Source organism: Nomascus leucogenys, chromosome 21 (assembly GCF_006542625.1).
Source record: "Nomascus leucogenys isolate Asia chromosome 21, Asia_NLE_v1, whole genome shotgun sequence".
Classification (NCBI taxonomy): Eukaryota; Metazoa; Chordata; class Mammalia; order Primates; family Hylobatidae; genus Nomascus; species Nomascus leucogenys.
The window spans coordinates 15,489,533-15,513,974 of record NC_044401.1 but is presented as its reverse complement, the minus strand read 5'-3'; the positions used below and the strand labels follow the sequence as shown (position 1 = coordinate 15,513,974).

Below are 24,442 nucleotides of genomic sequence, written 5' to 3'. Positions count from 1 at the left end.
AAAAGGTATTCCACTGCAAAGCCAAGTTCACTTGAGTCTTGTGAGTTTGCTTAATATATATAATAATTGGTATCATTCTCAGGAATATATAAACATTTAACAAATGCTCATCTGTGGGGGAAAAAAGTCCCCAATTTTAATATCCAACTATCATACGTGTATAATATATAATCTGATTTAGAAGAAATTAAAATACTTCAAATAAGTTTTAGTTACTAAGAAACCAGGAGTTGGGGGCTGAACGGTATTAACATGGGGCTTAGAAAACAAAAACAACTAAATAAATGAAATAAATAGCAAATAAATGTATTACAAGTAAACATTTTATTAAAATTTAAAAGCTAATGGTAGAATTCATTTTAATTACATCTGAATAATTTCGTTTTCTTTTGTATTTTGTAAAATATACCCTAGAGAGGAAACTGCTATTAAAAAAAAAAAAAAAAAAACAAAAAAACTTTCACTTTTCACTGAAAAATCAACAAGAAAATTACATTGTATCTAGCTAGCTAAGCAGCAGGGGTGCAGTCAGACAAATACATAGGGCCATGAAGTCCTTAACAGTCAAAGATTCTGCAAGCTCTCACCTGCCTCCCCTAACAGACTCCCTTTGTTTAAATCTGAAAACATTTGTCTAAATAACTTTCTTGTGGCCTTTACTTTCATGGTGTGTTAAAAAAATGAGCCCCTTCATTTCCAAACTTTAGAAAAGTCTATTCACATAACTCAGATGCTTGAAATACGCATAAAAACATTCTCATCAAGATAAACTTTTTATTCATTTACAATAAATCAATCTCAGAAGATTTTTCAAGCTTTCTAAAGCAAATTCTACTTCCTATCTGGCAGACATACTTCTACATAAGAGATTGATTACTATTTGTCTTCTGAATCCAAGTTAAAAATTATTATTTTGAAGTATCAAAAATTCATATTTTCATTACTCTAGTTTCCCATTTAAAAGGAAAAAATGCCTTGAATGCAAACAAACATAGAAAAAATGAGTAAATGTATATGTTTATATCAAAATACTTGTGTTCAAAAGAAGTTAGTTGCCTATTTTGATTTATTTAGAAATATATTCTACTTGCAATTTGTCCTTTGTCCTCATCAAATTCAAAATAATTGCAACTTTCACCATTAGTAAACAAAAAAAGGAGAAACAGAAAAACTAGGTCAATTTTTTAAATGTAAAATTATTTTAATGATGAATATAAGCCATTCCCTTTCATGTATCATTACATATTTCATAGAAAGATATCTAATATAGTATAATTTATTTATAAAAGACAAACCTTAAGATTAATTCTATTGCAAATAATTATTATAATAACAAAAACAATATTTTCACTAGAAACTACTACTAAATTTGAAAAATTAACACTGAGGTAGCAACAGTAGCATTTAGTCTGAAACAACTTAATTTTCATTTGTGATACAGAAATGTCTAAGGTGAAAATGTTATGAATATCCAGAAAATAATTTAACAACTGAAAAAATGTAAATTGGAGTCAGGAAGCCAACCAAAGTTACAAAAAACACTGGGAGCAGAAATGGCATCAGAGCATGAGATTTCCTGGCTCCACATTCCTGTACTTAGTTAAACAGCACTTTTTTCATTTTCTTCTCACAATATACAGAGCTGACTATGAGAAAATGTGGTAACTGATGTAGCATTATAAATATCCCCATTAAACTGTGAGGTCCAGTAATTATTAAAACTACCACTTAAAGCAAAAATTACACATACAGATCAATCTCTTCATATGGTGAACTGAAAACCTATGAGGACTTGCAGAACTATTTCAATGACCATGCTATCAACATTTGTATAAATATAAGTTTAAGCATTTAAATTAATACTACTTTATTCTTTACTCAAAGCAATGATGTCATACAGTAATATAAGGAAATAAAGTAGGTTTGTTTGCAGCTTTTGTTTTGTTGTTGCTCTTGTTATTGTTGTTGCTGCTGTTGTTTTTGATTCAACTTCTAACCACGTATCTTCAACGTACCAGTTGCAAAATGTTTTTTGGTACACTATGTTGTAAATAACCAACACAATTAGAAACAGCAAGCCTAGTGATCTCTACTCCTTTAAGGGGAAAGGCACTTTATTAATGGAGCAGATTACAAATTATTCTTTGTTTAGCCAAATGGTCAATGGAGAAAAATATTTCTGCCTGATGCTCCTGAAGCCTTTTAAATAAAGGCTAGCTTCTTCTAGAGCTGATTTTTCTATGTCGAATACTTTTTTTAACTACAAAACATGTAACCCTCCACCACACACACACACACACACACACACACACACCCCATTTTGTCATTTATTTTTTCTACAACACTGGTTATTAAGGCATGATTCAAGGGCTCTGAAATAACATTAATGTTAATGTTAAGGCAACATCTATGTTTTCCTCTCTGGCCAGAGCTTTTGTTAATCTTTATTTTCTTCACAGTCTATCAAAGGCAGAGCTATTTTTTCCACCTCAGTTGACTTTTTTTTTCAGTGGTTGTCTAGCAGTGTGCAGGAAAGGAAAATGGGTTGTAGCACCCTGGCTCACTCAAGCAGTTCAAAAATAGGGAAAATCTCAGTATCCTTCAGCCATCATTTCTCAGTGTTTTAAAAAACACAGTGGCCAACACCAGACCTTACAGAGCAGCTGATTAATACATACTTTTCAGATAAAATAAATTTTACTATTAAAATGGTTAACTGACGAAACTGCCAGTCAAATCATAGAAGTACCTCCTATCAATCATACATTTGTTAGCAATGACAACCTTCACATCCATTTTTACTTGTGCTACTAAAACTTTAAGTAATGTAATACTTAAAGTTTCTCCTTTTCTCTGTGCTTCAAACTACAGACTTCTCCACATGTTCTTTACCCTCTCTCCACACATATACACACATACACATGCAAGCTTTATGCTTCCCAGAAATCACCAAATTACTCTTCCCAGAAATGTCAGCTCAGAATGGTTTAGACACCCAGTTGGAGGAGCACCAACTCAGTGTGATGTTGAACTGTTTGCGGGAAAAAAGAAAGAAAGAAAAAGAACAAAACAAAAGAACACCAGCAGCAACAACAATTTGGGAAAAATGATATAAAAGATGAAGGTTTACTGTATCAGTCAGGGGAGGCATGCAGCCTGCTCATGCCTTTTCTCCACTAGAAATCATTATCTACTCTCAAGGCAAAAGACTTTCACTGTGCCCTAAATATCTATTTCAGTAGCATATACAATTATGTGACTATAATTTCTACCTCTCTCCTTCTACACAGGACCTAAGTAACTAGGAAATGTATTGAATGCCATTTACTTATTTTTCTATTTATTACATTTATATAAAATTGCTTTAAAATTCGGGCTACTCATTCATCATTAACGATCAACTAAAATTTTAAAAAGCAATCAGTTCAGAATTGATACCTAAATTTTTTCGCATCTCCCCTTAAATTTATAACAATTCCACATTTATTGTTGACACAACAGAGGTGCAGGAACATTAAAATATGCATTTTGATTCATGTACTCATCCAGCACAATTTCTTCAATAAAGCGGGCAGAACCACATGAGGTAATACTGATTAAGTCAATTAACTCCAAATTACTGTTTCTACTATTACCGTCCTTCATTTTTAGCTCAATTATAGTAATGTCCCTAGTGAGCTACTTACAGAATCAAAGAAACAATTCTTTAGTGAATTTATAATATTCCCGGTAACCAGCGTTGTCATACCTATTAGGTGGAGTCATTCTACTAAATTGTATACTTTGTTGCCTAACTACCTTTGATTGTTTTGCTTATGTAGAAACATTTCGTGGGAGACTTTTAAGTTCTGATTGGTAATGTATAGATTTTCATAGATGATAGATCTCATAATGCTGACTATTCACAATGAGGCCACTCTGTAAATGAAAACACGCTAAGAAGACTCTTCTATGTTCTGTAGAGCAAAATGCCTCAGAGCTCCGTGTGCAATGGCACATTTTAGACTCAGTTTGCATTTGGAATCCTAAGGGAACCTAGAAGTGAATGTGTCCAAATATATTACTAGAAAAAGAAACACAGTTCGAAAGTTTATGCGCCTGTTATGGTGTACCAAGAATGGTACATTATTATGAATTATTATGAAACATTTATCAAATGTAAATTCTGCATAAACACAGCTGGCCACAGAACACTGTCAGTAAACAGAACAAAGATGACAGTAATATCCAATTAAGGATATGCTATATCAGCATAGAAACTAATAAATTTTGTCTTAGGGTTGCATTTAGGACAGTGAACAAAATTCTCCTGGACACTTAAAATGCAGGCAAGAATACACAGAATGAGTGACCTCATTGTGAACAGTCAGCATTATGAAAGCTATCAAAATCTATGGGAATCTATACGTTATCAATCAAAACTTAAATGTCTCCCATGAAATGTTTCCACATAAGCAAAACTATCAAGATTATCAAATGGAAATTATAAAACATCTACTGAGTTGGAAAATGTTTCAAGTTTCCACAGAAGATGTAAAAGGGGGATACAAGTTTACCACATCATATATGATTACATCCAATTAAAACACTGTATCCACTCAAATTCCTAGTCAAAGAAGTTATATACCTTGTCAAACTACTGATGCCCTAAAGAGTAAAATTTAATGGATGACTTGGCTGGATCAGGAAGAATTTCAAAACTACTAAATTTCAAGAAAGAATTATAAAGACATTTGTAAAGAACTTAGTTTTATTAGGTCAATGGCAGAAATACAATGTGAAAAATAAAAATTTAACATAAATATCTGGCTTCCCAAGATGTTAGCAGTTCTTGAAAAGCGTACAAGAATAAACAATCACTATAATATTTCTCTACCTTACTTCTGTTACATTGTGGCAACTCAAACTCCTCTTGTTATTCCTGGAGAATTTTAAAGCATTAATTAATGCTAAAAGGCAACTGGAAGATTCACCACCCTCAAGATGAATAAACTGTGGCCCAAGAATATTAAGTGATGAACCCAAGGTTACATAATTGGTTAGACGTCTATGAGTATGTTTGGGTTCATCTCTAATTGAGAGAGAAAATTATAAATTATAAATATATAATTATTTATGACATTTTACATCTGGAAGAGGGTTTTTTATGTTTGAATTTGATGGTTTTACTTGTTATGGGTATTTGGCCAGTATTCATAGAAAATTTAGAGTCCACATACCACCAAAACTGAATTTTCTATTTTACAACCCTATGAGGCTAGTTTTTCTGACCTGAAAGAAATATTAGAGGTTTCTTAAAGGTTTTCCTATATGTCAGAAAACTAAATACAGAGATATTAAGAGTCTCATACTAAAATTTAACTAACATGTTAAGACATTACATATTTTCATTAATATTGGTTTTCAAATTTGGAAATCTAAATAAACTATCACTATCACGAATATTCCATATATATTTAAAATAGCCCAGAAATGGAAAAGTCTATCATTTTCTTTATTTTGTTTAAGATAGATCCTGAAATTTAACATTAAAATGGCCAAACAATAAACTTGAATGAGGATCTCTAAATGAAGAATCCTGGCTATAAAATTAGGATTTGGTTGATGTCAATTCAGTCTTTGCCAGCCCAGTTCAGTTTCTCACTTAAGTCAAAATACACAGATGGAAGTTACATCTCCCACCCACATCTACCACATCCGCAGATTCAATCAAACTATGTCTTTAAAACACTTGTCTCCAATACCAAATTCTGGTGTGGATGTGGAGCACCGAGAACTGTCATTCGTTGCTGGTGGGAATGAAAAAGGGTAGAGCCACTTTGGAACCAGTCAAGGAGTTTCTTACAAACTTTCTTTAAAGTTTCTTATGTGCTTTCCAAACTTACGCATACCCTGAAAATCTAGCAATCTTGCTAGGCATTTTACCCAAATGAGTTAAAAGCCTAAATCCACATGAATACCTACATATAAATATTTATTGCAACTTTATACATGATTACCCAAAAAACGGAAGCAACCGAGATGTACTTCAAGGTGTGAGTGAAAAACCAAACTGTGGTACAACCACACAATGGAGTATTATTCAGTGGCATAAAGAAATGAGCTACCAAGTTATGAAAAGACATGGAGGAACCTAAAATGCAAATTGTTAGGTGAAAGAAGCCCATCTGAAAAAGTTACATATTGTGTGAGTCCAACTATGTAACACTGTGGAGAAGGCAAAACTGCACAGACAGTAAAAAGATCAGCAGTTGCCATGGGTTTGGCGGGGGGGAAGTGAGACAGTAAGTAGATCACAGGGCATTTTTAGGGCAGTGAAACAATTCTACATAACACTGTAATGGTAGATACATTACATTATGCATTTATGGAGCATAGAACAGCACAACACAAAAAGTGGACCCTAATGTAAACTCTAGGCTTTAGTTAATAATAATGTATCAACAATAGTTTATCAACTATAACACACCACGCCAATGCAAGATGTGAATAGGAGAAACTGCTTGGGCGGAGGAGATTTATGGGAACTGTAATTTCTGAACAATTTTCCTGTAAACCTAAAATGACTCTGAAAATAAAGTCTATTAAAACCTTGAGAATACTGTCTCATGAACTAGCTACTATCGTAAGTAAATTCACATAAAGCTATTAATGTTAAAAGCAAATACAGTCATGAACCCCGTAATGACATTTCAGTCAATGACAGACTTCATTTATGTTAGTGCTTTCATAAGATTATAATGGAACTGAAAAATTCCTATCCCCTAGTGATGTCACAGTCATCACAAGGTCATAGTGCAACATATTACATGTTTGTGGTGATGCTGGTGTAAACAAATCTACTGTGCCACCAGTCACATAAAAGCATAGCACATATAATTATGCATAACGCATAATACTTGATAATGATGTTATAATAAGTGACTATATTACTAGTTGATGTATTTACTATACTACAAACTTTTTAACATTATTTTATAGGGTATTCCTTCTACTTATTAAAAAATAGCTAACAGTAAAACGGCCTCTGGCAGGCCCTTCAGGAGGTATTCCTGAAGGCACTATTATCACAGATGAGAGCTCATGCATGTTATTGTTCCATGCTAAAATGCAAATTGTTAGGTGAAAGAAGCCAATCTGAAAAAGTTACATATTGTGTGACCTTCCAGTGGAATAAGATGTGGAGGTGGAAGACAATAATATTGATGATCCTGACACTGTGCAGGCCTAGGCTAATGTGTGTTTTTACAAAGTTTTTACTTAGTTTTTAACAAAAAAGTTTATAAAATTTTTTTAAAAACTTAATTTTTTAACTTATTTTTAAAGCTTATAGAATAACGTAGAAAGAAAATATTTTTGTTAAGCTAATTGTTAATACCAGAGTCAAAAAGTTAAAAAAAAATTAAAAGTTTATAAAGTTTAAATGTGACAGTAGGCTGTTCATATTGGAAAAGAAATTTTTTTTATAAATTTAGTGTAGCCTAAGTGTACAATGTTTCTGAAGTCTGCAGTAGTGTACAGTAACAGTCCTAGGCCTTCACATTCACTCACCGTTCACTCACTCACTTTCAGAGCAACTTCCAGTCTGGCAAGCTCCATGCATGGTACACAGGTTATTACAAGTTATCCATTTTTATCTTTTATACAGTATTTTTTGAGACAGTTTCGCTCTTGTTGTCCAGGCTGGAGTGCAATGGCACGATCTCAGCTCACCGCAACCTCCACCTCCTGGGTTCAAGCGATTCTCCTGCCTCAGCCTCCCGAGTAGCTGAGATTACAGGTGTGTGCCACCACACTTGGCTAATTTTGTATTTTTAGTAAAGACAGGGTTTCTCCATGTTGGTCAGGCTGGTTTCGAACTCCCAACCTCAAGTGATCCGCCCGCCTCAGCCTCCCAAAGTGCTGGGATTACAGGCATGAGCCTGTATACAGTATTTTTACCATACCTTTTCTATGTTTAGGTATATTTAGATATACACATACTTACCATTGTGTTACAACTGCCCACAATATTCAGTAAAGTAACATACGGTATAGATTTGCAGCCTAGGAGCAATAGGCTACATCATACAGCCTAGGTGTGCGGTAGGTAATACCATCTAGCTCTGTGTAAGTATGAGATCATATATTAATAGTATATTAATATATATACTCTAACATGTCCACACAACAATGAAATTGTCTAAAAATGCATTTCTTGTAAAGTATCCCCATCGTTAAGTACCACATGACTATATACAAAGTGACTCACATTTACCCCAAAACAATTACATGGTGACGTTTAGGTTAACTATTAAGCAAAAAGCAACATAAATGACCTTTACACCAAAACATCTGAAATATTCTTCTTACCTGTCCTGTGACTGTTCTTCATACATTCTCTCCTTGCCTTCTTTAAAGAGTCTTATTGCCCGTTTTGACTTTTTCATAAGGCTATCAATGTAGATTTTAAAGTACTCATTCTCACTGAGTTGGGCAAGTTTCTGGTTGTCATCGTATTTACTCAATATAAGTCGTAAATGCTGATATGTATCAGGCAAAATATCAAGTATATATGGTGGGCTATTTTTCAACTGAAGTTTGGGATTTTGGCACAGTCTTACCTAAAAACAAAGATAAGAATAAAATAAATCATAATATTTCACAGAAAAATTAAAAAGTTATAGAACCATGTCCTATTTCTTCATTTTTCCATAATATAAATTATGATCTTAACTTACTACCTTCAATTTATTAACTGACAAATAGTCACGTTTGTCATAATATAAATAAATCCTATTCTGTTCTCCTACCATTCAATCTTTTCTATATCATATCCTTACTTTGAACCTCTAAAGTTTAATTCTAAGATACCTCCTTGTGCATAGCTTAGTCTTTGTTTTTTTAATAAAAATGAGGAAATGGGCCTTTTCTGTTGACAACCAATGTCTCACATTTATATGCTATTTTTCCACATTGAATTCCCAGCTGTTGCTGTCTCATAGTTTGTTAATTAGTGTTTTGGTGTACTGTTCCTGAACCCCAGGGAGAATAAAAGAGGTGCAATTTGTATTAAGTAGTAAATGTGTGTCAGGTCAGAACCAGTCTTTTCCACCTCCCCATACTGTCTACCACGCCTATAAACATGTGGCATATAACGGTTCAGTCATCCCATCACAGGTGCCGCCCAACCACTGGGGCGTTCAGGGGCTGCCTGCAGAACTGAAAGTACCTTCTGCCGGCCAGAGAAGGTAGTAATCCAACTAATGTATTCACTTCTACATGTTCATGTGATTTAGCCAAGAGTAAGTTAGTCCACCACATTCTTATCCCTCCAGAAAGGGCATAATGAACTCTTCACATAAATAACTTTCAAATGAAATCATTGAGAATTGCACAATAGCATTATGTAGTGTAATGGGACAGCACTCTTACAAAAGGTTAAATGTTCACATAAAGATCATAAAGATACATGGCTCTCTTCTAAGGCCCTTGTTATATTTTTTTTTTGTAAAATTGTCAAGAGTATATCTTATTTTATTTTATTGTTTTTTTAAGACGGAGCCTCATTCTGTCACCCCAGCTGGAGTGTAGTGACACGATCTCAGCTCACTGCAACCTCTGCCGCCCAAGTTCAAGTGATTCTCCTGCCTCAGCCTCCCAAGTAGCTGGGATTACAGGTGCCTGCCACCACACCTGGCTAATTTTTATATTTTTAGTACAGACAGGATTTCACCATCTTTGTCAGGCTGGTCTCGAAGTCCTGACCTCGTGATCCACCCACCTCGGCCTCCTAAAGTGCTGGGATTACAGGTGTGAGCCACCATACCCGGCCTAAGAGCATAATATCTTAAACATAATTGGCTAAAGCCTCCTGTTGGGTGGCACTGGAGTGGCTGTGGGTATTTTTAGAATCTGGCTAATGGAAATTTGAGTTGAAGATACATTTACTTTGGGTTTAGTAGAAGGTATATGTGAGGCATACAGTCACTCCTGTAAAATGGTTTAATTACTGTCAGCAATCCCAATGAAACTGAAATAAGGCAGGCAAAGAAAGAATATACTATTAATATATGATCTCATTTTCATATGCAGAATCTTAAAAGAAGGAGTTAAGCAACAAAGAAACAGAGAGTAGAACAGTGGGTGGGCCCCAGGGATGGGGATGGGAAGAAATGGAGAGAAGAAGGTCAAAGAGTACAAATTTGCAGTTATGTAGGATAATTAAGACTGGAGATCTAATGTACAGAATGAGGCCTATAGCTAATAATACTGTATTCTGAAAATTTGCTAAGAGAACAGAGTTTAAATGGTCTTACCACAAAAAGGAAATTATGGAAGGTGAAGGATATGTTAATTTATTTGATGTAGTAACCATTTCACTATGTGTATATATATCAAAGCATCATGTTATACACCTTAAATAAATACAACATTTTTAAAATCTGTAATAGAACTTTTTTTAAAAGATGGTTTTAGAAATACCTGAGGTGCCCACAATGCTGACTAGCCTACCATGGGAACAGTGAAATCCAATTCAAACCTGACAATTTGAATGTGTTTCATGGCACCCAAAACTGGAAGTATATGTGGTAATGGAAGATAATCAAAGTATAAAATGTACAGAGCCAAAACCTAGTCTAGATTATTTCTCTAATCACTTGTAGATATACCAGCTTTTTAAAAATTATAGTGCTTTGTGGATTTTTCTCATTCTACAAAAAAATTCACTTTCATACAAAATTTGATGTTTGTACTTTCGTATTCTTTATATTTAGAAAGATTCTTTCAAATTATATAAGTTTCAGGGGGCATAAAACATGGATCTGCCCCTGGGCACCCATAAAAGTGCCTGGGACAAATAAACAATTGAACTATAATAACTTCAAGCATAACAAACACAATAAATCAAGGAACCAACAAATTTGAAGAGTACTCTTATACACACTATCACACTTACTTTCTTAGAAAAATTGGCCAGGCGCAGTGGCTCACACCTGTAATCCCACCACTTTGGGAGGCCGAGGCAGGCAGATCATGAGGTCAGGAATTCGAGACCATCCTGGCCAACATGGTGAAACCCTGTCTCTACTAAAAATACAAAAATTAGCTGGGTGTGGTGGCAGGTGCCTGTAATCCCAGCTACTCAGGAGGCTGCAGCAGGAGAATCACTTGAACCCAGGAGGCAGAGGTTGCAGTGAGCTGAGATCACATCACTGAACTTAGCCTGGACAAGAAAGCAAGACTCCATCTCAAAAAAAAAAAAAAAAAAGAAAGAAAGAAAAAAAAGAAATCACTGGGGATCAGGGATTTTTTTGAGGGGAGTAGATGGGGAGAAAAATCTGGTTCAAATTTCCAACCATCAGCCTCTAATTTAAGATAATATTTTTCACATTAACCCAGGGCATGATCTTATATTCTTCCTCTTTGTAAACAATGCCTTAAAGCAGAATTGTTGAGTATATAACCAACAAATCAATGGATTGGTTGACTGCTATTTTTTTTTTCACAAATAGTTTGATTGTATTATTTCCTTTATTTTTACAATTGAACTCTAAAGTATCAAGTATTCAAATTAATAACCCAAAGGTATATAGCCTTAGTTAAAAAGTAATAATATTATTTTTATCTCCAAGAAAGTCCTTGGAAAGGTAAGATGGCATCTCGTTTACTAAATAACAGGAAATCTTTACAAAACTATAGTGAAAAGGGCTGACAGAGCTTTTTTTACCCCCTTTATAATATGTGATACATTAGTATAATCAGAGTTCATTCTGCCCTAAAGATTAAGTCCCAAATATGCCAATTATTTAACAAATCCTGCTTGAAAAAGAATATGGTTTTTAAATTATTTAAACCAAAAATACTATCACAAGTATACATAAATACCAAGAATATTGCCACCAACATTCTACAGCAGGCATAGTTTAATTTCAGCAACATAAAACTTGGTGTAACATGTCACAGACTGATACATTATTTTCTTCTAGTTTGGGGACCAGGCAGCTTCAAATTCATTTCCTCTACTAGATAACTTTTTAACTGATACATACAAAATTTCTGTCAGGTATTTTTTTCCAGACATTCCACATAAATATTCTTTGACAGAAACGTTTACGTTTTACAAATATTTAATTCACTATTCTTTATCTGAACTTTTTTCTCATTTGCTTTATTTTAAACTGTAATTCCATGTGGGAATTTATTGCTTTATCAGGTGGAAATTGTTTGAACTACTACATGCCAGGTACTGAGCTTAGTGCTAAGAAATTATAGATGACTAGAACATACTTCCTGATTCAAAGAGATGCAAAGAGTCTGGCAGAAGAGACGTAGTTCTCTATAATTAACTTAAAAGCAATGTAATTCTTGCTCTAAGGGATCTTAGTAAAGATTCTACCCAATCCATTCATTTCCAGATTTAAAAAAACTAAGAACTAGAAAGATTAAGGGACCATTAAAATATCATTAATCCAATACAAGAGCTTGTATCTTCTGAATCTCGGGCTGATCTTTCTAACTATATCACAATTTAATTAAAATTAGGCATATAATTAATGATCCCTGCTAAACTCATTTACATTTTTATTTTATTTCATTTGCAAATTTACATAAACTTCAGGACCCATTTGTTAATTCAACAAACATTTATGTGGCAGGCATTTTCAGGCTCTAGGGAACACAGAAAGGAATAAATCACACCCCTGCCCTCAAGCAGCCGTCTAGTGGGAAAGACTGGTGGCTTAGGTAAAGAATTACAGGAGAATTTAGTGCTATGATGGAGGCAAGTACAAACTGCTACAGGAGAAAAGCAGCAGCTCACTCATCTCCACATAAGAGTGTCAGGAAATACATACTTAAATTTGCCAAAAGGAGTATTCTAGGCAAAGAAGTGTGCTAAGACTTAAGAGACACCAGAGAGCAAGCATGTTAAGAGAGGAGTAAATGCAGTTATTCTAAAAGGTCGGAGCATAGGAAGGAAGGCTGTGAGTGAGTAGTACAAGAGATCTGAAATAGGCCAGAGTCAGCTCATCAAGGCTCTGTAGGCTAAACTGTTTTCTAAATTTGCACTTGGGAAAGTGCAACATACAATGCTAAACTACTGTATGCCACTGAGTGCGCAGTTCATCAGTTGGATTACTGTTAAACCCTATGATTTATGACAGCTTCTGCCAAAAATGAATAACCCTACATCAGGACTATGACTTCTAAGCAGGTCAAATTCAATTCCATTCAATAAATATTTATTGAGTACCTGCTATGTGCAAGGAGCTGCAAAAGCCAGGAAAGAAAAATTGCTTTTCAAAAAGCAGTATATTAGAGAGAAAACCAAGCTCACCACCAGGGTCAAGTTCAGATTCAAATGGTTACAACTCTTCTAGAAATACCTAAATTGCTTCCTAGAATGAAGCTTGGTACTAACACAGAAGAGCTTTGATAAAGAACAAATCTGTAGTCACATTATAAAATGATGAACTTTTTAGGGCACCGATTGGTGCATAAAAGAATTGGTTCAATAGCAATATTGCTCTTTTCTGTTGAACTAAAAGGAAAAACATTTACTACTGGAATTAGGCTGAAAATTCCACTATAGCCATTGACTCAAAAAATTTGGAAATCACCAGGACCAAGTCCTTTTGATGTGTCAATACTGAAATACAGAACTAGAACCTAACTAAGGTTACTGTTCAGAACCCTGATAGCTGGACTTGAGAATCAGGAACTGTCTCCACACCAATATACAACTGAGTTTTGTATTTGCTTAAACGTATTAGAAATATTTAAGGAGACTCTCTCTGTACATGTAGTCTGCATTGTTTCACATGAATAAAAATATATTATTAATATATTGGCTATGCATTCCAATACATAAATATGTATTTATATACATATATTCAACCATATCAAAGCAAAAGCACAAATACAAAAACAGGATTTACTAATGCTATAAGAATTTTCCAAGTCATTACTTATTCTTGGAATAATCTTGCATTTAAAGAGTTTTCTGACTGCGCCTTAATTAAAACTTCCAGCCAAAAGGTAATCAAAATGTATTAGATCATAGTACATTCCTTGCAAACAAGGTTCAAACCAGCCTATGAAACATAGGAAAGAACTTTTACCAAATAAAATGAAAATTTCAACAGTAAGGAATTGTGCCTATACTGTTAAGACTTTCATTATAAAGCACATCTCACTTCATGGAGCATTCAGTTATACTGAATCAAGTAATATACTCTCAAGTGAACTGCCTCATTCTTAAAAACAATGTAGAAAGCCCTGGGCCAGGTGCGGTGGCTCACGCCTGTAATCCCAGCACTTTGGGAGGCCGATGCGAGCAGATCACGAGGTCAGGAGATCGAGAACATCTTGGCTAACACGGTGAAACTCTGTTTCTACTAAAAATACAAAAACAAAATTATCAGGGTGTGGTGGCGGGTGCCTGTAATCCCAGGTACTTGGGAGGCTGAGGCAGAAGAATGGTGTGAACCCAGGAGACGGAGCTTGCAGTGAGCCGAGATCGCGCCACTGCACTCCAACCTGGGCAACAGAGTGAGACTCCGTCTCAAAAAAAAAAAAAAAAAAGAAAGCCCTGTCCTCCTCCTATAAATGTTAGAAGAGGTTTCTTATTACAGTTACCTAAAAGTATATATATACATCTTTATAGTAACAGGTACCGAAGAGTTCTTTGGGTTCTTTCCATTTTAATGCAGCAAATAATTACTAAATATAAAAATTATAAAAATGTATTTTACTAAGTATAAAAATGTAAAGTGTAAAAAAGTATAAAAAATACACTTTTTTAATAGAACATTAATTGGGCAAAACAAAGTTGGCATATAAAATTGATCATGAGTCCAGCACAGCTGAATTTAGAGAAAATCACCAAGACCTTTATGGTTTTCCATGAAGATGTCTTCAGAAGATTGACATTAAGAAGCACCGTTAAAGAACTGACTAGTTGTAATTAAAATATCAATTGTGTATTCTGCTCACTCTCTTTCTTCCAAATGAGAATGGAACTTCCTTAAAGGTGAAGAACAGTCTTTCTCAATGGTCTCTCTCTATCACCTAATATAGAACTTTGCATATAGTAGATGTGCAATAAATATTTGATGGCAGAAAGGAGGAAGAGGAGAAGGAAGCAAACAAAGTAAGGAAGAACCTCTCAGGAAAATTATATTACAAATAGGATATCCATAACTATATTGAATAAAGCTGCCTAAAAATGAGTACAAAATTTGGAGAAGAATTTTATAATATCAAATATGGGAGTGGAGGAGGGGAAATGCCTTTTTGATTTACTTCCTTTGGAAAAAGGAAGCATCATATTATTCCATGGAGCAGTGTGCTTGACTCTTCATACTGTGAACACAGACATTAGAATCAAGCAAACCTAGGATCTGTCCCTAACATTTACTAGCTTTACAACCTTGGGCAGGGTTCTTCTTCGGGAAACCTCTTAGGATATTATAATTCTTACAAGAGGAAATGTAAGGTGCTATGCACTGTGTCCAGAACAGAGTTAGCCCCATCTCCTTCTTAATATTTCTTCTCCCTTCCATATTTTACATTCCATCACAAGGCAAAATCCCTGCAGATTTTGCAAAGGTATGAAAATTAGACCAAGGGCACTGAACAGTTTGTTGAGGATCACGATTTTTAGAAGTTCTTTTAGCTCATAAAGTTACTCATGCTGCCTAAAACCCTTAAAAAGCCTGGAATGTTCTGTGCAGAAAAGCAAGAAATAAGGCTAAGCCCAGGTCAGCGTTCCTGTCAGCTGACATGGAATCCTCTGGTTTCTTAAAACCCAAGAGGCTCTTAGGAAAAGATGTAGGGCTTTAATATTTTTTTAAATCTTTTAGCAGGTAGAATACTATAACTATTAAATACTTTTTTCATTGATACTGTAAGATAATATAAGCTCAACAATTATCTAAATGTAACTATGTTAAAAACCTATAAAATTTGTTGGCTATTTTCAAAATGTGTCTTTCATTACTAGAAAAAATTAGCAACCTACAAATACTTAAAAACAAAAAACAAGAAACCTTAGTTAAAAGGTAATAATATTATTAATACACGCCCAAGCAGAGTGGATAAAAATAGCACTGTGGCATCCTTTAAGTCACAGCAAGTGTATAATAAGATGAACTTAATATTAAAGATGAGAATTGATTTTCATTTTAATTTTTTACCTATTTACCCACTTAATTGCTAGAAGACTAGTTAAAATATATATATTGCATATTTCATGATACAAAATTAAAAACATGGTTTAAACATTATAAATATTATGCCTTAAATCACTTCCTGACAACCCAATATAAAATTTACAAATTCCCTCAAAACTTCTCTGTATATTCCCCCTTGCTTTCCTCCTGCGTAAGTAGAAGTTACATTTATCTGCCAAGATTAATTAACCCTTCTACTTGTTCCTAGTCTTTCCCTCCCACAGTTTAATCTAGAATGCTACTGCTTCAACTATTTCTTTTTCCCTTGCATCTTAGGCCATTCCCTAACTACATCCTTTCCCATCAATCTTTTTTTTTCCCACCAGTCTTTGAACCTCTCCTATGGTGCGTGCACACATACATACATACATACACACCCACACACAGTTATTTCAATGATGTTCAAATCCTCAAGCTAACATAACTCCCTTCCTTTTCATTGTTGTTACAGTTCTAGAACAATTTTTAAATAATCCACATACTCATTTTAATCTCGCCCCATCACATAAGTTAAACTGCTCTACAAAGGTCAGTAATGGCCTCTAACCATACAATTCAATGACTTCTTAACTTTTCACCCCGTTTGGTTTTCTCCACTTGAATTTGAACTTAGTTTTATCAGAACTTCAGATTTTATCTTCTTAAAGCTGTTTCTACCTAGGAAATCATAATGGTTTAATTCTACCTTTCTCATCATTAATCTACGTAGGGATTCTCTTTCCTTTTCTGGTATTTAATTACACCCCTCAAACTCCCCAAAATTCAATTATCTGACTTTTTCTCTGAATTGCTCCCTCTACTCTTCCTCTGAAATCTCTGGCAGTTCTATAGCATGAAATGCTATCTCTATAAGAATATCTACCAAATATGTGTCTCTTGTTTCTACTTCTCTCTTGAACTGTACACTTAATTTTCTGACTTTAAATGAAATTCACTCTGGCATGGTGAACTTAGCATGGCCAAAAACTAACCCCCACACTTCCTCTTTTCCTTCTTATGTTCCTTGCTTCATTAAGTGCATCACTGCCTTCAGAGTCAACTAGGCTGAAAACCTCAAGAGTCACTTTCACTGCACCTTCTTTCATCCTCTAACTTTAAGGGGCCACCAAGACCTGTAGATTTTACCTCCAAAATGCCTCCCACATCTGAACTAACACTTGCTATACCTACTTCCAATTATCTAGGCCAGCATTTCATTATTTCTTGCCCAGACTGTTTTAATTCCTCTTGATCATTACTCTTGCTTTCAGTTTTTTCTCTTAATCCAAGCTTTACAGAGTCAAGTAAGAATTCTATCAAAGCACAGCCCTGATATTTTCCCTCCCTGATTAAGAGCCTTCAATGGTTTTCTACCAAATAAATTAAGACAAAATTATTTGACAAAAGCAATTAAAACCACTATCATCTTCCCCTAACTTCCCCTCTCTTACTCAACAATCTATCATTCCTTCAACCGAAATGTCCTCCATCACACTGGAATCCAACCCATGAGCCGGACAGTACCTCCTCCATGCCTCACTCTACACCAACTTTTCACCCTTAGCAAGCAACGGTTCACCTCTGCCACATACTATGTCTCGGCACTTTATTTATACTACCTTAAAGCACTTACTACATTTTACTCTATGGCATAGCTATTTGGAAATGTCTGTCTTTCCATAGTTGAGATTTGATAAATTAATGATGAAATCAACAGACAGCACATAAAGCACCTTTTAAAAAGAAGAAAGAAATAGATTCAAAATCTGAATGCTAAAAATTTTGTACTAGTTAAAAGATTACTAACTGATTAAGGCCTACATTATATGAATGCCTTATATCACAGGGATAAACCAAGGTAAGTCTTCGTAGGATTCCTTTAAATCCTTTACTTTATCAATAGCTTTTCTTAGAAGTCATGTACCAAACTTTGGGATCACTTCATTTATCACAACACAAATTCAAAACTGAACTGAGTACTAAACAAAACTGTCCAGACAATTTGTTGTTATCCCCTAACCAAGTCTACTGCGACTCATGATTCTGCTAAGGTGGAACAACTTCAGTGAGGAAAAGGAAATATGTCAAGAAGTATAATTCAAATGAATGATATCCCTTGTTTTAAGGCTCTAGGAAGCTAAGAGTCTCAAAATCAGTAAACACAAACAATAGGCATCTAAAACCTGTTTTACTCCACATGGAATATCTTTCAGAGATATGAGGAACTCAGCTTAGAAAAGAAAGTTTACTTGTATTCTTTAAAATATTTATATATAATGCAAGCATCCTTGATTGACAAACTTTAAAATATATTATGATCACAATTAAATTAAAAGGAGTATGAATTATATTTCAAGCTTGAAAAATGTACTAAATAGACTGAAGGCAAAAGGCAGGAAAAGCCTACTGGGCATCATCACTTCCTAAATGCTTTTTAAATTCTTTCAGTAATGTAATTTAAAATAAATGACAAGGACAGCAAGACAAAAATTTGAGGCAGGTACTCAGCGTGCTTTGCTCTTTAGCATCAATTAATTATTTTCTAATTTTCCGAGCATCCATGTATGCTCATTACATTTAGTATCTATTAGATGGAAAATTGTTTCTTCTATTTTCCATCACCTGGCTAAGATTCTTGTGAAAACCATGCTCAGGAACCTCACATTAATAAATTATCATTCCAACCATACTAATTAGTAATCATTTCCTTACTCTCACCTCAGCATTTCCAACAAGAGCACAATAATGCTGTTCCTAAAAGGCAATGGCCAGCAGAATCCAGACAGAAAACTGTCTGAACACTGGCCAGAAAAACAAGGAGGATGTTCTCTACTCTGTTCCCACTGTACTTTGGGTTTGTAATACAGCCCTTTCCATACTACATGGCAATTATCCATTTATGTGTTTGGCTCTGATACTGCTCTCCGAGTTCCTTGACAGGTCAAAGGCGGGATTATGTCTTGTCTAGCTTCATATCCCCAGTAACAAGCACTCAGTGGAAACACAGTAGGCCCTCAAAAAATGTTTATTAAGTGTTTAAGAAACCTTGTCTCTTGAGTAGCTTCAGAACAGACTCCACACTTCATTCTGGGTGCACTTGAGCCTAGATATGTATTCATGATTAATACTTCTATCACTGTATCAAATAAGCATCCACTGATGTGCTTTTGGGTCAGCTATCAAATTACACTGACACATAGAACTAAGGCCAGAAAATCTGTTTAAATGGGATGTTTTGGGATATGCTACTATCTACTATTCTTTTCCTCAAAACATGGACTATGCTAACTCTGTGCTACTGATTTTCTGTTACAAAACATTCTACATCTTATAAGGAACACAACTGAGCAATTACACTCTCCCATTCTCAGTGACCTTAGAGCAAAAGCCTGCCCTCTGAAAACAGAACATTAATTGGAAACAATTTCAATTGACCATTTTAAATTCTAGAGGCCAAGAAATGGTAAAACTACATACTCACTAGATATTTCCCCTACAACCCAAGACTGCTTCATTATTCCCTGTAAAAATAGTTATTTTACTTTATTAGTAGCTGAAACACACTGAAATTGAAGCTTGTGTTCATATTTATACTTCCAAGATCTACCCTTACAAAGAGGCTTCATAAGAAAAAAATATTAGCTATACACTTAACTCTGCCTTTTACATACCTACCAATTAGACTTGAAAATTGCTATTTTCTGTTATTTACAAACTAAATTCATGCTATTGCAGTATTTTTTTAAAAAGGTAATGTGTCAAGGGATTAACTTCAGAACTAATAATAAAGTTCCTGATGTAATCATCAGGACAATGTTGGTATTATGAGCCACTTCCTTCACCACTAACAAATAAGAAAAGATAAACAAAAGAGGGGGATGTTTCTGTACTACACACTTATATACTGCCAATTAGTAATTACCAACGCCTTTCTATTTACTGTATCTTAAGAGTAAAAATAAACATACTGAATTATTTCATAATAATTTATGTGATTTCTCTCCACAAAGCCCCTGGGTACATTCACAAATGAACACAACCATTTTCATCTTCGACAAATAATGAAGATAAACAGGCAATGTACATTTGCCAACACCCGCACCCACATCCCACTAAGTAGAGACTTTTGATAATAGATTTCCTTGTTGAGTCAAGTTTCTCAATTGGAGAAACTAAACCTAAACCCACAGAAGGGTTAATAAAATAAACAATAGCAGATGTTTAACGATCAAATAACCATTTATTTTACCATAACTCATGGTGAAATAATTAAAAGTGAATAAAACTTATGTTAACAACCAGTTACAGACCAAAATTGTGTACATCATTTTTAATGTTTCAAAAATAATTTTATAGTAACTATAGCTCACCACTTCCTTATATAAATCTTTTTGATTTGATGTCCTAACACTCACAAATGTACAAATACTGACCACTCCAAGGTGGAGGGTGGGGGAAAAAGAACAGTCCCTTTATAGAATTTGAACTATTTGCTGTCCACTTATGTAGCAGGTAAGTTAGAGAAAAACCTTGAATTCCTTCTCTTACCCCAACTAATGATTTAGGCAGTGAGAGTGACCTTCAAATGCACACTCTTTAGCAAAGACAAGATAGGCAGCATTGTGCTTGACAAATATATGCTATTTTTCCAATTGAATAGTCCTTATTCTAAAGTATCCAATGCTAAAATCAAAACTGAACCCCAAGCAGCAAGTTGCAATATTCTGACACTATGACGTCGTTCTGTCTGGAGCACTTTAATATAACAATTTGAATAAATTGGCAGAAGCTTAAATAGGTCACACTGAAGCCCAAAACTAAGGCTATTTATCTGGCAAAAATATTCTGGCTCTGCATTTGGCACCATTGCCTGTAGAATGACAGGCCAGTCATTCATCTGTGTGTCCTTTCCATCAGAATAAATGAAAATAATGGAAATCTTGTCACATTCGTATATTGCTACTACTACTGATAGTGGCTTTTGTAGCCAATATTTACAGACAGGAGCAAATCAAAGCAAAGATGAATGTTACCACATGATTTCATGGATGCTCTGGCACATCCCTACAAATTTTTTTTTAAAACCTCCATTTCTTCAGTTATAAAGATACTGAGTCTTGCATCAACTAAACTTATAATTAGTTCCAGATATCTACGAAATAAAGTCATAACGTGTTACAAACATTTACTAATAAATCCAGGACAGTGTTACTGCTTCAAAAAAAAGAATTATTAATTTTTGCAAAGCAGCAAGCTACATCTTAAATTTATTTTATAATCATACTTAGTAAAGTAGGATACTGACAGCTACAGTTGCTGAGTAAATCTCTGTAAGGTATTCAGATTGACTTCTCTGGATACTGACACCCATCTTGATTTCTTCTTGTGAAATTATAGTTTGTCTGAAAGCAACATGCAGAAACCACAGAGGTTTCTGATACTCTCAGCCTCGCCACCCCCAACATAAATTTTCCTTTCACAATAAACAATGTGCCATCGAAAGGTTTCCCGTTTCAAAATGGAATAGTAGATGAAAGAAACTGTTAACTCTCCCATTAACAACAAAAAAAGTTTCTTAATGAAGATGAATTCTCAAAGATGAAAATGGAAACTCCCTCAAATACTGCTTCTTCACTTAATAACTAATCTGTTTCTTTCCCCAGTAAATATTTTCAGTATCATACCAGATGATTGTCATGAGTGCTCAAAGACTTAAATAACCTGCTTGTACTCTTTTGTTATCTAAGAGTAACACAACCTCACAGAAGACAGAACAAACATTTCCAAGCATTCTATGGCCATACACTAACAAAATGCAGCTAATAGTAAAACTTTGCATACTGAGTCATGGAGAGGAACTCTGAACCTTAAAGAGTAGAAAGGATAAAAGGTTTAAAAAAAAAAGTCTTTGAATCCAACTTTTCAAAAAACACAGAGTTGAAGTAAGAAAAATGATGAATTGAAATCAAAAGATTGTTGCCATAACAATGGTTGGTATTAATTAACAGTATAAATAAATCTGGAGAAACCACAGACAAAGTGAATAGTGTTTCGCACAGGCAACGTCAGAACTTACCACTTTGTCCATGAGCTTCCAAGTCTTCTCCACCGTCCTGCGATCTGCGGCAGCTTGCTTAGGGGGTCCAACTGCATCCTGAATAGCATCAATAATACCCAAAATTCGACCTTTTCGGGGATTTCCTCCTCGACCACCAGGGTTTCTGCCATTCATTGAGTTTGCCATCTGGAATTTTAGTTCTTTAAAAGGCAGATTTAAAAAAAGAAAAGTTAGTTGGTTTTGAAAATATTTACCCACCAGAAAACTAAAGAGACTAACTTGTACCCACTGCATCTTCCTCCACCAATGAGAGAAAACCAAAAGTTCCAGATTCATCTTTATCAATAAGCTTGTGAATTTACACTCTCAATCTTTACAAACAGTAGTTTTAGGAGCAATGATCCTAGATTTGCTTTTACAATACTAAGAGTTAAAGATGCATCCTGCTCACGTTTCAAGTAGCTAAGGCTGAACTAATACCCAACTCATAAAAAAAAAAAAAAAAAAAAAAAAAACTTAAACGGGTTTCCTCCACCTAGATAAAAACAGAATGTTCTTCCCTTCCTGCCGTAATTCCAATTCAAAATACTAGAGCAACTGAAGCTCCTATCATACATTTTGGGAGCCTTACGCAGAAACTTCACTTTCACTGTTAGATTTCTCCAAGTTATATAAACATAAAAATTATTCTACACACACCTAAGGGACAGCTCTGTTGTCAACAAAGGCGCAGGACATGTCCCACACTAAAACCACTAAGCACGGACACACGAACACCTTTCTTTAAATCAACGCGGTGAGTCGTTATTCCCAAGAACCAAATGAAATAACACACAAATAGCCCATTTGAAAAGAGACGGAGAGAAAACTGACAAGAGCGGCCACGAAAAGGAGGAGTTCACTTCTCTTGCTCCTCGCCTCTGCTCTCACCCAAAGCTTTGTTTCAGGACGCCTGTGTCCCTTCCCTGCTCAGGCCCCTTCCCGGCCCCTCGGGTCTGAGCTGCGGGAGGAAGGTGGACTGGGAGGGGACAAAGTGTCCCTCCCGTGCCCGCAGCCCCGTCCGTCTCGGGCGCGGGAGGGACACTGTGCTCGGCGCCTGGGTGGACGCGCCTCCCGGCCGCCGGCTGCAATCCTCACCGCCGTCTGCCTGGATTCCCTCTCCCTCCTCCCCGGCCTGCGGGTTCTGGTCTTTAAATGCCCCACTTCAAACTGGACGGCGGCGGCAACGGCAGCTGAGAGCCAGGTTGTCCCCTCTTCCTCCTTGGCCCGCGCCTGGCTACCCCCGGGCCCCCGAGCCGGCAAGAAGTGTAGAGCCTCCCCGGCGACCCCTTCCCTCCTTGCCTTTGGGCGCCGTAGCTGTCCACAGACACGCGTGTGCGCGGGTCCCACTCCACACGCACGCAGCCCAGTGTGTGTGGGGAGCCCCGGCGGGGAGTGAGATCGCTGAAACAGCTCGCTCCCGAAGAAGGAGCAACCCAGCGCGCAGGCCTCCAAGACGTGGAGACGCAACAATTACCGTCAAGACAAATCCACACCCGCTCTCCCCTCCCGCCCGACTCGGGGAGGCCGCGGGACGCCGCAGCAGCACTAGCAGGAGGAGGAGACGGCTCGCTGGACACCCCACCCCTGTGGCCAACACAGGACCCAGGGCGGGGCGGGGCGGAGGCGGGGCCGCGCGCCGCTGGGCCAGTGCCGCGCACCCGCGCACTGCCCGACAGCGGGTGCAGCCAATGGGCGGGAGGCGCCCGTCCTCCTCGCGCTGCCGCCCCGTCCACGTCCTCCACAGTACACAATGGCCCCAGAGGAAGGCCCGCTCGCAGCACGTCAGAAAGGAATTGGACTCGGAGAGAAATGAGGGGCCTAGACTCGCCCGGGAACGAAAGTGGAAACGGGAAAGGAAATGGACGAAGGGATGCAAGGCACGAAGGAGCTAACCAATGAGGGGTGGCAGGTGGGCGTAAACGTCGGGACCGGGAGCCAAAGCCATCTGGGGCTGAAAGGCGGGACTTCCTGCTTCGCTTACCTTCCTAGTCTTTTGTTTCATAGCAACAGAGTAGTGGCTGGAAGGGTGTTGCTTCTCCGCTCTGGGCGGGCCCAACGCTGGAGAAATTCATCTCCCTAGGGCTGCCAAACCCTTCTACCCAGGACAGCAGCCAAACAGGTCTATGACGTTGCTTCTTGTTGGCTATCA

General features: G+C 36.3%; 1 protein-coding gene across 4 annotated transcripts in view; it reads right to left on the bottom strand.

Annotated features, from left to right (window-relative positions):
• CBLB (Cbl proto-oncogene B) overlaps window positions 1-23,892 on the bottom strand; it is a 217,787-nt gene extending 193,895 nt beyond the window's left edge. For all 4 annotated transcript variants that reach the window (XM_030801589.1, XM_030801590.1, XM_030801591.1 and 1 more), the window contains exons 1-3: window positions 23,768-23,892; window positions 22,270-22,451; window positions 8,353-8,603 (exon numbers count right to left, since the gene is read on the bottom strand). In XM_030801589.1, coding sequence (XP_030657449.1) covers window positions 8,353-8,603; window positions 22,270-22,437 — 419 coding nt within the window. In that variant the 5' untranslated portion in view covers window positions 22,438-22,451; window positions 23,768-23,892. The remainder of the gene's footprint in view (window positions 1-8,352; window positions 8,604-22,269; window positions 22,452-23,767) is intronic.
• Between the last annotated feature and the right edge of the window lie 550 nt (window positions 23,893-24,442).